At 38.7% G+C, this 17,904-nt stretch overlaps 1 protein-coding gene across 1 annotated transcript in view; it reads left to right on the plus strand.

Annotated features, from left to right (window-relative positions):
* Positions 1–4,951: 4,951 nt before the first annotated feature.
* The window catches only part of OTUD4 (OTU deubiquitinase 4), a 28,733-nt gene continuing 15,780 nt past the window's right edge, over positions 4,952–17,904 (plus strand). Inside the window, exons 1-7 of the mRNA XM_026668792.2 lie at positions 4,952–5,607; positions 8,635–8,718; positions 10,001–10,051; positions 12,693–12,739; positions 15,029–15,101; positions 15,259–15,340; positions 17,190–17,328. Of these exons, the coding sequence (XP_026524577.2) occupies positions 5,443–5,607; positions 8,635–8,718; positions 10,001–10,051; positions 12,693–12,739; positions 15,029–15,101; positions 15,259–15,340; positions 17,190–17,328 (641 nt within the window). The 5' untranslated portion in view covers positions 4,952–5,442. The remainder of the gene's footprint in view (positions 5,608–8,634; positions 8,719–10,000; positions 10,052–12,692; positions 12,740–15,028; positions 15,102–15,258; positions 15,341–17,189; positions 17,329–17,904) is intronic.

Raw genomic sequence — 17,904 nt, forward strand, 5'->3', positions numbered from 1 at the left:
CCAGCCTGAAATCAAGCTTTCTCCTTTATCGAATGAAGGAAAATACACATGTCCCAGGATAATATTGTAGGGTCCAATCTGAGTTGGTCACTGGGACCAGAGTTTTAATCTTCCAAGCTTGGACTCATTCTTGAGCCCATCTTCAGGGAACTTCTTTCTCTCCAGAATACATGCACTGGACTGTTCCATGTATAGTATTTATGTGGTGCCTGGTTGTGTGTGGCTTTTAGTTGTTAATTGGGATGTTGATGGTCAGCTATTAAGTCGTTGGTTGTTGTTTCCTTTCATTAAGTATTGGATAAGCTGGGGGTAAATCAGCACTCCCTGTTGATGGACAATGGGTCTGATTTCTAGACTTCAATAATTTCCCTGGCTATTTTTGTCCCTGCTTGTCCAACAATCTTAGTAACTGCAAAACTGAATGTATGTCCTTGTTCATTACAGTATACCAATACTGTATTGAACACTGAGGATACCAATGAGTTCGGGTCCCCACATCTAACCACTTTTTCTTGCAATCTGGTGGTGAGCTTCCTCGCTGTCTGTTTTACATTGTCACAGGGACAATCCATGCAGAGAATCCAGTAAATTATGTTAGAAGTTGCTCCCACTTCCAAGCAATCTTTGTAATACATGATTTGTCCTGATATGGTAGGCTCTGAGTGATGGGCAATGCCCAACTGCAGATCAGAAGTTGCATTCTATTGCTTCCAAAATGTTTTTGATATACAATGTATGGCAGGGTATGCCATATAGTTGGTCTTGTGCCATTTTTCGTCCTTTTTCTCCCCTGCATGTTGCGCAGGCATCTTGTAATAAACACTTGTGAATATCCATTCTGCCTGAATTGTTCACATAGGTACTAGCCAGGGGTGGGCTGCTGGGAGCTCGTAGGGGTTCGGGAGAGCCCTTAGCTGAGATTCTGAGCAGTTTGGAGAATCCCCAAATCCCACTCCTGGCTGGCCCCGCCCACCCTGCCCCTCCTAGGAGTCCCCACATGACCCATTTTGGATGCAGGTAAGTGCAGGGCGCATGGGGAGGCTCGGGGAGGGTGAAAAACGGGTCTCCCAGAAGTTCGGGAAGGCCAGAAATGGGCCTGTTTCAGGCTTCCAGAGAGCCTCTGGAGCCCGGGGAGGCTGTTTTCGCTCTCCCGGAGGCTCAAGGAAAGGGAAAAATCCCCCCCTCCATAGTGCAGGAAGCCGACTAGGCTACAGCCACTATGGCCATGCCCACCCAGCAACCGGGCAGAGAACCTGTTGCTAAAATGTTTGAAACCCACCCCTGATACTAGCTCTCCAGTTGTTTTGCTTGCTGGGTACTACAGTGAGTTCTCAGCTGCCATACAGTGTTCCGATGGAACTCCTATTTATTTTCTCCTTTATGCTTTGCTCCTCCCAAAATGTTTCTAATAAATCAATTGGAGAGATAACGTCTCGGAGCGATTGATATCATGGATACTTTCTGGATGCCTTACAGCATAATTATATTAATATCTCTGCAAACAATTTAAGCCCAAATGTATACTAGCATATTTACAGAGACTTCTGGTTTGCCATTTTCTCAGTTGTTTCCAGTATGATGTATAAAAAGGATACATGGGAAAAATTACATAGATACATACATAGACAATATATGAATGATCTTGGAAGGGGTGAGGGAAGAGATGCTGTCTAGGAACAATCAGATAAAAGTGGGAAAACCCTGTAACTGAGTAATGGTCAAAATCTTAGAAATGTATCAGGTAGTTAAAAAGGGACAGCGGTAGATGTGTACTTTCAGACTTGCGAAATTCTTTTAATGTATTAATGTAATGTATTGCCTTATAATAATGTAGAATTAGTCTATCTTATTGTGTTTCCTGTCTGGTCTACTTGGAAGGCTGGCAATAAATATTTACTAGCATCATACTATGAATTATTTTTCTCCCCAGAGTTTTATAATAAATATTATGTTATTTCAATAATTTGATCAGTATTAGCTGTGTGACCTACCTTGTCTGCTTAATAAATCTGAGTATGTATGATTTTAGCCAAACACTAACAATGTCAACAGTTTACAAGTCCTAAGCCTTGTAGTTTTATGATTAGTTTGATATTATTTTTCACAAAACTCTTTTCTGGAATAGCAATAGCACTTAGAGTTACTGTATATACCCCTTCGCAATGTTTATAGCTCTCTCTAAGCAGTTTACAGAATCAGCATAATGCCCCCAACAAGCTGGGTCCTCATTTTACAGACCTGGGAAGGATGGAAGGCTGAGTCAATTTGAGCCACTCAGAATTGAATTCTGGAGTGAGCAGTATTTTAGACCTGCAGTATAACAATGATTAAATAGCCAGTTTTAGTGTCTAAAAAGCATTTATAAAAACATAAAAAGTGTTATAATTTGTATAAACTTTAACTTTTAAGTGACTCCATACATACCAAGGTTACAAGGAAGGAATTTATGATTACATCAAGCTAACAATAAAACAAAAAATGAATCACAGCTATTTACTATTAACCCCTTTGTTGTCTCACTTTACTGAAGATTGACTGCTTAGCAATAAACCATTAATTGACTTTATTGGATTGGGCATTTCATTTGCTTCTTTGGCATAATATAACTAGAATATAGCTAAAACATTACCACTTATTAAAGCATATTGTAGCATGGCACAGTGCATAGCAAAGTAAAAGAAAATACAGTGACATTAGAAAAGTATGAGGCAAATACAAAGTAAAATCAAATATTGTGTAGGCATGATCCTAAGCTGGTTTTAGATTGGAAAAAGAATAGACGCACGTAGTCAGGCTCTAGAATTACAGTTTAAGTTCTGAAGGCAATTTAGTTTTGCAGTCAGCAGATGGAACCATCAAACTGTACATCAAAACAAGTTTTGTGCAAAATTATTTTGACATAATACCTGTAACTCTTAGAAATTTCCTTAAAAGCAAAAAAAAAAAAAAAAGGATCCTACCCTGAAGTGCAGATCATGGCTTTAAAGGTTGCTTGCCTTATTGCTCTATATCAGTATTTCTCAAATTTGGCAACTCTGTGGACTTCAACTCCCGGAATTTCAAGCCACACATCTTAAAGTTTCCAAGGTTGAGATATTGATGACATACAGAATTTATGTATGATTACTAGTTCTGCTATTTTGGTATTGTACATTTATGATATAGCATGTTTTATTTTCGTTTGAGCATTTTAAAATATGTACATATAAATATTAAACAAGAATCAAATGAAATTTTAATTAATAACTATCAATATATTTGAGGTTTTATTAAATAACAGGACCAAAACATAATATTGTCTTAAAGACCTCTTAAATTTAGAGTTTAAACTGTTTCTTATCTTTTGCTCTAGTCTGTAGGACTTTGGTGCCATCTAGGGTCTATAAAGTATTATAGAAACTATAGTACAGTATCATAAAAAATAGATAGCCATATGAAAAAATTTGAGTGCTAGGCCACTGGATAGCTTTTACAAGCTCTTCAAAACGTTTTATCAAGCCAGATGTGAACAAATTAGTCACAAGAAAAAAGGAACTGTTAAAATTAAAATTTCTACACTGAAGTCAATGCATACAGAATTTTAAAAATTGATTACAGAAATTTGAATTAAACTGTGCTGAGTGATGACTCCATTGAGTATTTGAGATTGTAGTATTTGCTGTGTGAGCAAGAGACAGCAAGGAGCCTGGGCATGGCTTAGCTCAACTGTTCTCTACTAAAGCTGGTTGGTGCTGTGAAACTAAAACTGAAACTCCTCTCCTCTACTTGTGTTTTGCATTTGGAACAGATTTCTTTTCAGGTGGGGAGGTGGAAGTAGAACTCCTTAGCATCAGAGTGTGTTAATAATATATGAAATGCTAACGCTCTGATGGTCATTTAAAAAAATCCTTTCTTAGTGAGCACCTAGAAGTCAAGAGGAACATATGTGCCAAAGTTTGGAGGCTTTACGGTCCTGGAGATTTTGTGATGATGCACGAATAGTATTTCGCTTTTATATATATATATAGAAGACAGAGGAGGGGGATAGGAAATATTTTGAGGGAAGCCCCATTACACACACTTGGGCATACTTTCAATCAGCAAAGACTTAAGTACATTGCCTAGGTTAGGCTATAAATTATATACCCATGACTATTATACAGTATTATACAGTATACGTTTATTAGGCTTTTATCCTTTTTTTCCATATACAACTCAAGGTAGCAAGCATACTTCTTTCGATTTATCCCTGACAAACGGAGGTGAATTTTGACATATGCTTTCAAGAGCAGAAAATAACTTAAGAAACTTAAGAAAACTACAATTTTAAATATTTAACTATTAGCCTCTTGTTACACTTGCCAAGAAAACTGCAGGGATTTGTCAGGCAACCTCTCAGAATCAAACCACCACTGAATGGAAGGAGGGAAAAATGTACGAAGCTCTGAGCTGTTTTTTTTATTCAATGTCTTCTGTGTATTTGGATCAGTGTCTGTCAACCATGCGTGGATATGAAATCCACTTATCTTCAAACGGCCAAGGTCAAGAAACACTGAACGGGACCCTTGTTTTTTTTACTTTTGAGCTAAACCAGAGATCCCCAAACTTGGCAACTTAAAGACTTGTGGACTTCAACTCCCAGAATTCGAATTCTGAGAGTTGAAGTCCACAAGTCTTAAAGTTGCCAAGTTTGGGGACCCCTGAGCCAAACAGTTCAGTTACCCTTAGTTGTGCATGTTACGGAAAGGCAACTGCAGGATATGTAAAGCTCCGCGGTGTGTACACAAGCAAACACCTCTTTTCAGACCCGTCTTCTAATCAATCAGACGGACGTAATCACAGCAAACACCAAGGTCACCAAACAACTCGGCAGCTCCCGCCCCGCCCGCCTGCCCGCTTCCCCCTCGGTAGGAAGCCCGCCAGACAAGGCGGGAAGAAATAGGCGGAGTCATCGCCCTCCCCCCCACCGCCACTTCCTACTGGAGTCGAACTACAACTCCCAGCATACCTTCTGAGTGCCGGTCTGGCTCTGAAAGTGAAAACAAACTTTTGAAGGGCTGCCCGTTTCAGTGGAAACGCCACAGGTTTCGTTTCCGAGGGGGAAGCTCGGGGACGCGCCAAAGCTGCCGCCGGCGGGAGCTGAACTGGGGAGGGAGTGAGGGCGGGCGCGCTGGGGTTAGAGGCCCGGCGGGTGTCCAGAGGAGGAGGCCGAAGGGGGACAACAAAAAGCAGCAGGTCTGCGGTTCAAGCGGCGCCTCTTGCAAGAGTCCCACATGCGAGCTGCAAACGTGAGCCCGGCGCCTCTCGCTTTCGGACAGCTTTTCCCGGCGGGTTGCTTTCCATGCCGGTCGCCCTGTGTTGTATAGCCATCTAGTTTCTTTTTCAGCCATGTGGGGCTAACTAAGGGGCAGGCGGGGAAGGGAGAAAGACTTTTCCCTGCCGCTTCTGGAGCAATAAACAAACATGGAGGAGGCGACCGGCTGCAAGGAGGAGCAGCAGAACCGCCTGGGCAACGGCGTGGCGAGCCCTGCCGAGGCTGCCATGGACGACTCCTTGCGGTCTCGGGGATTGTACCGCAAGCGGGTGGCGAAGGACGGCTCGTGCCTCTTCCGAGCGGTGGCCGAGCAGGTAAAAAGCAGCCCCGGCTCGGGTCAGAGGGCCGGAGTGAGAGGTGGAGGACACCTCGTCGGGCTCCTCTCCCAACTTGTTTCATACTATTCCCGTCACTCGACGAGAGGCTTGCGGTGGGGGAATAGAATCAACGGCTGCAAATCGATGGGGGAGCAAGCCAGCCCCTGGTTCGCCGTAGGCCGCAGCGGATCGAAATTCCCCTGGGCCGGGCGAGGAGGAGGTCTCGTTGGCTGTGCGGGGCCGGCTGTGGGCTCTCACAAACGGCAGCCGCCCTGGAGGCGGCTACTTCGGAAGCTTTCCGCTTCGGGCTCCCTCCAGGGCGAAAGGGGAGCGGTTAAGGTATAGCGGCTTTTATAAGGGGAAAAAAGCTACCTGGGAAAGAAAATTCGGGATGGAAACTCAGTCTCCAGGCCTCCCTTATGGCAGCGACTCTAGATGGTCGCTCATCCTAGCCCTTTCTAGGGCAGGGGTCTCCAACCTTAGCCGCTTTAAGCCTGGAGGACTACCAACCCCCAGAATTCCCCAGCCAGGAGTTGAAGTCCTCCAGGCTTATAAAGCGGCCAAGTTTGGAGGCCCCTGTTCTAGGGAGACTGAAATCTCACTTTTGCATCCAGAAAGTTATTTTGGCGTTTAAGTTTGTTTCCTGTTGGAAAAAAAAATATTTTGTTGGCCCAGAAAAAAAAGGGGGTGAGGAGGAGAAGAGATTATTTTTGTATTTTGCACTCTGGCCCATTTAAGTCTTAATAATTTCATTGGGCACACACATGGTGTGGATGAGATGCAAAACAAGAAAAACTGCAAAGGATCCAAAGCTTTTAATCTTTTCCATTAAATTTCAAAACTCATTGAAATGGATTGGCTTTCTTTTTCCTGTGGCTCAGCAGACTTGCAGGGTATTTGTGGGTCTCAACTGGCATTTAAATGCAGCCTGCAGGATGTCTGGCCTTTTGAATAAATAGATGCCCCAAGGGGCTGGCTTGCTTTAATTTAGGCTAGCTTCCTGTAACCCTAATGACTAGGCACTTTAAAAAAAGACAGGAATGGGAAGCTTTTCCAGAATATTGATATACTTTCATTCCCCCCCACATAACATTGGATTCTGACATGAAAGTGGTACTTGATGATCAGAGGGGAATTATTAGGTGTGAGATACTTTAGGATGGTTCCCCCAAAAAGTTAATATTCATCAGGAAGTTCTTGCCTTGATTTGCATATCCTTTGTGGAATTTATGAGGTAAGCAATTGTGTTTCCTCCAATTGCTTTGAATTCCAAGTCTGTAAACCCAGCATAGGGTCAGTGAACAGAAATTATGGGAGTTGTGGTCCCAAATAGGTGAATGTTGTCATATTGTCTGTCATTATATAGCCTGCAATAGATTGAGTCAGCTAGTTTTGGATCCTTCTCAAATGTCAATAAAAGAAATGTTTCTAAGGGAGAAATGTTGTTTCCAGGTTAACCCAACACTAAACCACAATCTAGCCAATCAGATTATACTAAATTTTAGTGGATGTTACTAGTTTATGGTTAATAGCTTATGGTTCAATGTATTTTGAGAATCCAGAAAATTGGATAGAATTTTTTGGCTAAGTTAACAGGATGAAGACTGTGGATACAGCCAGCTCCTTGATGCCACGGATTCAGATTTTGCTATAATAGGCCAACATAGCTAATTCTTTGGAAATAGCTGCATTCCAAATGGCTGTAAAATAATGCAGGCCAGGGACAACCATTAATTTAGCAACTTTTTGAAATTACAGTAGCACTGAAAAAAGCAACTTACAACTGGTTTTATGCACTTACAAAGGTAGTAGCATCCCCACAGCCATATGATTATGTGACTTGGCAACCATCATGTATTTACAATGATTGCAATATCCCAGGATCATGTAATTGCCAGTTGCAATCTTCCTAGCCAGCTTCTGACAAGCAAAACATGGGGGAAACCCAATTTGCTTAATGACTGCATAATTTACCTAACAGCTGTGGTGATTCACTTTATTGTAGCAAAAAAAGGTCATAAAATTGATACTTAGCAATCTTGCTGAACCATGGAAATTCTGGTCTCAGTTATAGTTGTACATTGAGGACTACCTGAACAAATGGTTATAAAATCTAGTCAGTACAAGTGTTGATCTGTCAAAATAAAAACCCACACGGTTTTTTCAGGACCTTAAAGAGTATCTAAATTGACGATCTTCAGAACTGTTCATCAGACAGGATATTCAAAAAAGCAAGTAACAGTAAACCTGTCCATTATTGTGGCGCTGGAGTTTTTTTTAGTTCAGATGCAGTTTTTAGGGCTTTGATAAAACAATATCCTGCAGCTTTGAAAACACACACAAAGCCATTTTAAATACAAGTCTGTCTCAATACTGGCTCATAGATTCATTATTCAGGCAAAACATGTATCAACATGCTCTATTCTGTAAAGAAGTAGCTTTTAAGTGCCTTCACCTTCATCCGGTCCTTGAACTTTAAAATTTCAGATATTGGTTTCTTGAGATTTTGCATTACTGTATTGTACTTTGTATTTTAATAATCCTGTCATATATTTATCTGAGAAGTGCTAAAATTGATTTAATATATATCTATGTCTAGCTATTCCTGTGACTAGTTACGTGCAGGTTTGAGAGGAGTCCATGGTTTCTTTGAATTAGGTCTTTTACTTCGCTTCACTGGAAATAACTGTCGCTAACTTATATGGTGGTTGAATAGATAGCCTCAGTTCTGAAGGATAAGAGATCATTTATTTTTTAATTTTCTAGATAAATGAAACAACTATTGTTCTAATAAAAATATCATTTCCAAAATATAAATTGGACTCAGATGGTTTCTTCTGGATATGTTATTTTAAATAAAGATAATCATTTTTGACAGCTTATTTTAAAATGGGTAAAAGCAATTTAATTTATAAATTAAAGCTGAATTCTAGCTCTAATTTAACAACTTTAATCTTTTAGATTTCAAATTGTAAGTAAATATACATAAATTTGGAACTCTTTTTTTAAATAACTTTTTTCCAGGTTTTCCACTCGCAGTCGCAGCATCTTGATGTTAGGATGGCCTGTATAAATTATCTGAGGAAAAACAGAGAGAAATTTGAAGCGGTAAAAACATTATTATATTATGGATAACTAATAAAGCCATTCTGAACCTTTTAAGCTCATCTAATTTTTCTACGATTATGCTCTGAGAAAACGCATGGTCAATTTTGCTTATGACTTGCCATAAGCAGTCATTTTATTCCAACTAAGAGGATCTATGGGTGGTGTTTGAATAGATCACTTCTTGATTATTCCTTGTGTCAAATGATGTGATTTATAATGTACAGAAGCTAAAATATAAAAAACTAAATAAATCATTTATTACCATATCATGATGATCAATTTTTTTGTTTTCCTTTATGACATGGGTGTCAATCTTGATTGTGTCATGTGATGTCATGTGACATTGTGATTTTTTTTGCCTTTGCGGAGCTGAGATGGGCGTGGCCTGTGCATGATGCATCCAGGTTGCCAGTTTGACACCCCTGCTTTATGGGAAGAAACGAACTCCGGATATGAAGGTTTTCATATCCACGAAAAATCCATGGTCTGTTTGCTGTTTTTTGGTTTAGTGTACTGTAGTTGCTAAACCATGTTTTATGGTTTTGTATGTTGGGTAAACTCAACTACTTGTCATTTAACCATGGTTTATTTAACTATGATAGGTGAAACCCAGTTCATTGTGATATGTACCACATCAATATCAGGCAGTTCAGTAAAACTTTCCTACATACTATATACATGTGCATGACTCATTAGGTTTTAAGAATGCTTTGGGTGTACAAGTGGTTAACATATTCTGACAATATAATTATATACGTGTGTGTCTGTGTGTTAATATGATAAATGCATTTACTTTGGCATATAGAAGCATGAGAACTGGATGCATCCAAGATACATGCATTATTTCAAAATTTTGAAATTTCTGTGGTAAAGCATTTATAAACATTGAGAACTTGCAGCGATGCAGCTTCATCTCATAGAATTCTTAGCCATAGTGAATTCCTGGGATTTGAAGTCCATTTACATCTGAAAGTCACTAAGTTTATAAATAGCCTGGAGCTTTTTCCACAGTGTCCCAATGTCTCCCCGAGTTACCCGCTTGCAATTATGGAAAGGAAGTTAATATATGACCTGGTGCGTTCCTAGATGCTACTCAGAAGCTATATCTATAATTTCTGGAGTTTTACTTATGAGTAAATTGTAAGTCTCCACAATTTGAAGATTAGAAGTAAGGATCCTTGATCAAATCTTTTTACAAAAGTGAGCCTTGTTAACTTTACTTAGGAGTAAAGCTGGATGTTTCACAGTGCTATTAATACTTCTTCATTTTTATGCTTTACAGTTTATAGAGGGGTCATTTGAGGAATATCTGAAGCGCCTGGAAAATCCACAAGTATGTACTGTCAAATTAACCTCATATATAACATTTGAGCTATCTCATTCTCTTAAGGACTGAATCTTGCAAATGAACTTTCTTTGGATATTACATGTAACAGTTTTTCAAATAATGGTTAAAAGTAAATGTACAGGTAACTACTGGTAGTCCTCGACTTACGATCACAACTGAGCCCAAAATTTCTATTGCTAAGCAAGACAGTTGTTAAGTGAATGTTGCTCTATTTTACAGCCTTTGTTACTACGTGCCAGTGTTAAGTGAATCATTGCAGTTGTTAAATTAGCAACAATTGTTAAGTGAATCTGGCTTGTCAGAAGTTTGCAAAAGGTGATCACATGATCCCAAGACCCTGCAACTGTCATAAATATGAGTTAGTTGCCAAACATCTGAATTTTGATCATGTGGCCATAGGAATGCTGCAACATAAATGTGAAAAATGATCATAAGTCACTTTTTTCAGTGCTATTGCAACTTCAAACAGGCATGCATGAATTATTGTAAATCAAGGACTATTTGTACCCACTACTTCAAGTGTTTTGGAGAGATTTGAAGTTATACAGAAAATGCACATTTATTGCAAATAGAGATTTATTTATACCCATTTGTTTATTATGGCTTGCATAAAGCAAAAGAAAGACAAACCTCACACAATACACAAAAATAACGAATAGTGCATATGAAAAGGAATCAGTGATTCCTGGTGATATACTTCCTTAAGCAGTAAAATGGGTTTTGGCATATCTTTTCTCTTGTCAGAAACTTAAAATGACTTAGTGAATAAACTGTTTTTGCTGAAAGATTAGAAATAATAAGTCAAAGGAAGGCAATGAGTATAGGAATCTATTATCAGGATAAAACTCCTGACTAATAATTCCTGGGAATCTAACAAGACCATATTTCCTATATAGTTTTTGTGTGTGTGATCTGGATGGTCAGAGAGCACTTAACTAAGTCCCCATCCATCTAGGAGGTGAACAGAGGAGCCCAATAGATATTCTGGGTGGCAGTTCCTTCATATAGAACAGCTTTTCCTCTAATCTGAGGATGGCTGTGTGGTGCAGTGGTTAGAATGCAGTACTGCAGGCTACTTTTGCTGCCTGCCGGCTGCCTGCAATTTGGCAGTTCAAATCGTACCAGGCTCAAGGTTGACTCAGCCTTCCATCTTTCCGAGGTCGGTAAAATGACCCAACTTGATGGGGGCAATATGCTGACTCGGTAAACCGCTGAGAGAGAGTTGTTAAGCATTGTGAAGCAGTATATAAGTCTGTGCTATTGCTAGTGCTATTGCCTCCATTCTCAAAGCCTTGCAGGAGGTATTGAGGACTGAGTGTAGAATCACAGGCCTTAATATGTGTTGTGGTAGAGACATTAAAGTACCTCACTGTGTAATTTGTCTATGCAACCTACTGAACAACCCATAGCTTCTCCACCTAGTTTTGCAAGTAGAATTGGGGATTGGAGGAATAAAATTTGTAGGGAAGTTTTTATTTGCTTCTGTAAATTTAAAATAGGGAGAGTGGTTGTCCATTTGTGATACTCACTTAGGGAGCATATTAATCTGGCTCTGGTGTTCATGGTAATTGGAATGATTGAAGTTCAGTTACTACTTTTTGAGCTTCTCCCTTGAGGTAATGGTGGGATAATTCTTTTCTGTTGGCTCTTCAAAGGAAATGATAAGCCAGAAGAATAAAAGGCATTAGTGCTGGAACAAAATAGGCTATTGTTCTGTCTGGAATAATGTAATTAATAAGTCTCCAGTGCCAGGCTGTGAGGGGGCATATTTAACGCATATCTGTTTTGGCATTTTTGTATATTGCCTCTTGCTCTTTTTTGCTCTTGCTCTTTCTTGCTCTTGTCTTTTTTGACTTTCTCTTGAGTTCTTTCTATATACTGGGCAAGGATAAAAATGCAGTTGATCCTTCGCATATTTGAACTGCAGCATCATTGGAAGTGGAGACAAGGCCAATGTTTTTAATACTTTTCATTATGCATTAAGCCTTACTGTCGAGTTTCCATTCTTGTTTCACATAAAAAGGTAGTATTTGGAATTTGAAGTCAGGGATTATTTTCTCTGGTTAAACTGCTTAGAGGCAGTTCTGTTCTGTTCTCAGGTTGTATTGTTGGATAGGACCCCAACAGTATACAGGAGAGCAAAAATAGGAGTAGCTAGGATACATTCTGCCTGTGTAAGCAAAGCATGCAGGAATTGAAGGATTCAATAAGGTTATAAGGTTATGGATCAAGACTTTTTGGACAGGATATTTTGTATACCAGGCGGCCATGCTTCAGGAAGAATAAGGAGCATATGCTAAAAATGGAAAGAATTGATTTTAAATGAATTAAAAATTCATGAAAACTTTTGTGGAATTACAAAAACTTTAATATTGGTGAGTTGTAAGAAATGCACATTCATTGAGGCTTTATTAAACTTTTTCCAATCTGGAGCCATCGAGATATGTTATATTACAACTTGGGTCATAATTCCTATAATTTGAAATTGACAAAGGTTAAACCAAAGTATTAACTATTGCTGCTTGCTAGTGATTTAAGGGTTCTTAAATAACCTTTGGGAATTTCACTGGTTATTTACATGTTACTTATTATTTACTTAAAATGTTTTTTTCTCTTTCTACTATAGGAATGGGTTGGACAAGTTGAAATAAGCGCCCTTTCTCTTATGTTCAAGTAAGAAATAATTCTTTAAGGTTCAAAAGAATAATGCTCAAACCAATATAATGCATGTTTTTAATGTGGCAGCTTTTAGAAAAATACAAACAAATTGATCAATTTTATTTTGTAGTGGTGGAATAATCCATTTCATCCAGGATCCCATAAAGCTGCCAGGCAACCACCTTCTCTACCATTTTCCCTAACAGGGAAGGTGGAGACTGGATAGAAATTGTCCAGACAGGTGGGATAAGAGATGTTTTTTTGAGGAGCATGTGGAACAGGGCCTTCTTAAAAGGCTCCAGAAACATCTCCTCCTGCAATGAAAAATTTGTCAGTGTCTGAATCCAACTGGCTGTCATCATCCTGGAGGCTTTCTACCATGCAGGAGGGATAGGGATCTAATTAATAGGTTGGTTGACAGTATCAAGAATCGTATCCCACTTCAGCAGGTTCAATGGGATCAAACTTTTCCCCATAACTGGCTGAGACCTTTCCCCATGCATCTCAGATAGACCTGCAACATGCATGGGTTCCAAGTGAATCCAAACGACTTTGTTAGTTTTCAATAATTTCCTCTGCATGGCCCTGAAAATGGTCATTTCAGACTATCTTTAGGAGCTCTTCTGTCCCAGGAGGGACTGGGTGATCCTGAACAAGGTCGCCAGATAACATACTATGGATGCAATAAGGGAGGTGAAATAATGGCATTTTGCCACTGTTAATGACATTTGGTAGGCTTTAATAGCAATGTTTAAATTGTGTCTGGATGGATTCATCCCTTTTTTCATCCAGCGGCACTTTAGGTGTCTCTTAGCTCTTTTAAAAAACCTGTAGCTCCTATGTGAACCATGGGCAGAGTCTGGAGCAGTGGGTCAGGAGAAGGTGCACAGGGGCTATCCTATCCAAAGCCTTGGCCACTCTTTGGTTCTAGGACATAACCAGAGCTTTGGCAGGACTGTGTAGTAAAGCCCCAGGGATATCCCTCAGATCCCTCTGGTACCCATTTGGGTCCATCAGTTGCTGGGGACATACTTCTCAAATGGGTCTGGGCTCCTTGTGGAGACAGATGGCATAAGAGAATCTCAAACCAGGATGTGATCTCACCATGTAAGGAGAGTGGGGAGAAAATAGTGGTAGATTCCCTCATCAGATCACATTGCCAATAATCCGACAAAAAAAATCATATCTAGTGTGTGACCGCTGCCTCTAATCGGATTCAAGATGATGTGAGATAGGCCCAGGGTAGCCGTGAACTCAGGCTGCTTCTGAGACCAAACCCAGCAATGGAAGATTCCATAGGATCAGAAGCCTATGGAACTCCACTGCCAATTCTGGGATGTCATTCAGCTGCTTAGACAGGGAGGCTGCTGTACAGCAGGGAAACTGATAAAACAGTAACAATTCCAACTGATTTAGCTTCAGAAACAGGGTCTCACAACCAGATACTTGGAGAACAAGGGCAGAAGAGTAGGAATAAAGGAAGAATCATATCAACAAACTTTTTTCCAATATAAATGCTGCTATAGCGGATTAGTCTGTTTATTAGGCTGCTCAAATATATAAGCTACTAACATTGCCTGGAAAACAGATGAATGGATAAAACCAAAGTGGAATATAATATATAATGTATTATAGGTAGTCCTCGACTTACCAGCTGTAATGATTCACTTAACTGTAACAAGAAAAGCTGTAAAATGGGGCAAAAGTCACTTAACAAATGTTTCATTTAGCAACATAAATTTTGGGCCCTATTGTGGTTGTAAGTTGAGGACTACCTGTATATTCTAACATTCTGTTTAAGAAATCAGGGAACTTAAGGCATTACGTGCATGATGTGAAGTGTTGTGTGTGATTAGTGCTGCTAGGCTTGTTCATGGCTTGAGGGTTGATCACATTTGGTAGGTCCTTTGGTGAAGTTTGCAGAATAGGCTTAGAATTGGGTATTACTCTGCTAAAGATCCAAGGAGGCTTATTTAATTGACAGTTTTAAGGCAGACGTATTTTAAGGCAGATAAGGGTGAAACTTTGGTCATGAGGGAGGAGTGGAGAGAATATCAGGTTCTGTTAAGCAGTCCTGTTCCATCTAAGAGCCATTGCCAATTCCTGCTGCTTGACCTGAGTCTTGCAGTTAATAGTGTTGCCATTGCAGAATTCACAATATATTTTTCCTGAATTATATAAACTCATTAAACAAAGATTCATGCACAGTTTCATAAAGATCAGTCTATTCTATTTTTATTTATTATCCATTTCATGATAAAACTTGTGATTTACAGATGGTTTTTCCCTTTATACATTTTCTAGAAAAGATTTTATAATATATCGGGAACCAAACTGCACTCCTTCTTATATAACTGAAAATGGCTTTCCCGACAAGGTAAGATGAATCCAACTGTAATATATCTTGAAACGCTTATAACTTGAAGAATTGTGAGGTTTTTGCAGAAGTAATGTAGGAAGTATTGTGCTAGTCTTTAATTTGTGTGTAAATTTGTTAACTATTATATCTTAAGTATTCTTGTGCTCTTTTTTAGATATTGCTGTGTTTTTCAAATGGCAATCATTATGATATTGTCTATCCTATAGACTACACAATCAAGGCTGCTCTTTGTCAGTGTAAGTATTAATATGATATATCAACTTTGAAATGCAATCGTAGTTAGGAATCAGAGATCCCTCACATAGTTGCATGTTTCTATATGTGGTGCGGCTGTTTTAACAGGCAAAAATATAACCAAAATGTAAATGCTGATAGAGAGAGTTGAAGAACTCCGACTATTGGTATCCAGTATAAGTGCCTTCCCTGCTACAGCGCCCACCCTCTGGAACATTCTACCCTCCAAGGTTCCACTGTTCCATTATTTTATTACTGTTATGTTTACAGTTCTTCTCATTTCTCATTTTTATTGTTGTAAGCTGCCTAGTGTATCCCCCACAGTGAGATAGGTGACAAAATTAACAGCAACAAAAATAACTTATTTTCTGTAAACTAACATAACAAATGATGAAAACCAAGTGAATTGGGTGCACTAGTAGCCCTTGTGGCAGGTATCCATGAAATATATATTAAGATGAGTTCCTGCATTTGAGTTGTCCACCTAAATTATATTGTAGCTGGAATTGTAGTTTAAAATATCTAAACACAGCTATTAGTAAAATATGTATATGTGTGTACCGTACCTAAAATGGACATAGTATAAAAATGGATGTGGTATTCGGTTGTTTGCTTCATCTACATGAATGTGTTTGCAAGTGGATGTGGTAAAATTGATTATAAGTAATGGTAGAACAGCCAAACCCCCACCCCCCACCCCCCAGTTTGGGATCCCAAATGTGCCATTTTCAAAAAACCAAAAAGTCCAGTTGCCTCTTGAAAAGGCACCTTTGGGACAACCATGACATGAATGACTGAGAATCTCCACAGATGCTTAGTTTGGGATATAAGTTGGGAGCTGAAGAACTGTCTGGAGAATTCTCCTCGAGCCGCTCGGAGCATCCAGACTGTGGGATGCTTCTTGAGTCCTCTTCTTTCAGGCTGAGCAAAAGACTGCTGGATGCTCCTCGCGGCTCGCCTAGAAGGCGTATCAGGTAAGAACCAACGCCCCATTCCAGTTCTTCAAAAAGTGCTCCTGGAAATGCTGCATGATAGGGTAACTGGAAATTGAAACCTGTGGAAATGCTTCAGATGAACAGGATATAAAACTCATATTTTGAGTATTTGATCTGATACCCCAGGTTTCAGATCTGCTGCTGCAACCGTAAGTTACTTTGCCTACTTGGAAATGAAAAGTCCTGAAGATAGGCTGAAGTTTATCAGAGTAATTGAAGTTAATGTTTTTGCTAACCTATACAAAGCATTATTCCCAGAGGTATAGAGTGTATTTCTTAGGGAATTGCAGTTAGTAAATTGCAGTTAGTAATTAGCTGTCTCTGTTTCCCTTTTTAGGAAAGGATAAACCTGCTTCTTGATTTTCAATTTTACTTCTTTGCAGCATTCCCATCAATCATTCAAGGGAGTTAATAATCTAAAATAAAATACAAATAATTACAATCAAGTAAAATATTTTGATTGTCCAAATAATAATTGTAAATATTTTTATTTTGTTTTTATTTCCATTTTATATTAAAATATTAACACCCTTGAGTGACTTATGGACAGAAAGATTGCATGTACTATAAATCAAAATAAGAATAAATTTTCCTATTAAACCTAAATGTTATACAAATATAGTTCTGGATTCCTTAACAGAATATATGTATAAGTCTGGCTGCTTCCCTAAATCAACTGCTGCAATAATTTTCAAAGGGTGCTGGCTGCTTAACCTCTGGAAAATTATACTTGCTGCCTAATTTTAAAATGTCCTCAGTTTTGTCATCAGTCCCTTTTGGAGCTTTTTTATTTTAATAATAACTAAAGTATGTTTGTGACAAATGCCTATTGGTATTTGTTTTGTGTCCTAACTAGCTATTCTATATGAATTGCTATATGAAAAAGTATTTGGTGTTGATGTGAATAAAGTCTTAGAAGAACTGAACCATGCTGATTTGATTAAGAATGGCAGAAGAAACAGCGAAGAATCTGATTCAGAGGATGAAGATCTAGAGTAAGTAAACCTGCGTGTTTAAAGGTTAAGATGGTAGGACAGATACAACTTATTCTACAGTTATGTACAGAAAAGTGAACAGTATGAGGAAGTAGTATGTTTTCCTCAAAACTACATGCATTATCCCATTTACTGAGTATTACGGGAATTTCACCTCAAAGATATCTGTAAGGTGTCAGATTGAGGAATACCATTGTATATAAATTAGCTAAATAATATAACTAAATTGTTACAGAAATCAATTTTGGTCAAAGGAAGGGATGACGTATAGGAGATTAATTCTACCTTCTTATAATACTTGTGCTTTGTATGGTTCCTTAGGGCCTTATTTCACTCTACTAATCAATAAAGGATACAATCTTATATCTACAGCCTAGGTGCCTCCATAAACCATAGTTCTTGATAACTTGATATATTGGATATATACAGAAAGAATATGTAAGATCATATACATATTAAACATACAATTTGATTTTGCATTATTTTAGCAACAAATACGATTTGATTTGAAAACCCAGTTACTGGTGCAAAATACCCACTCTCAACATTATATCAAAATAAAATTAGAATTTGTGT

The sequence above is a fragment of the Notechis scutatus genome, chromosome 4 (assembly GCF_049901735.1).
Source record: "Notechis scutatus isolate UNSWTSFEM ecotype Mainland chromosome 4, rNotScu1.2, whole genome shotgun sequence".
Lineage (NCBI taxonomy): Eukaryota > Metazoa > Chordata > Lepidosauria > Squamata > Elapidae > Notechis > Notechis scutatus.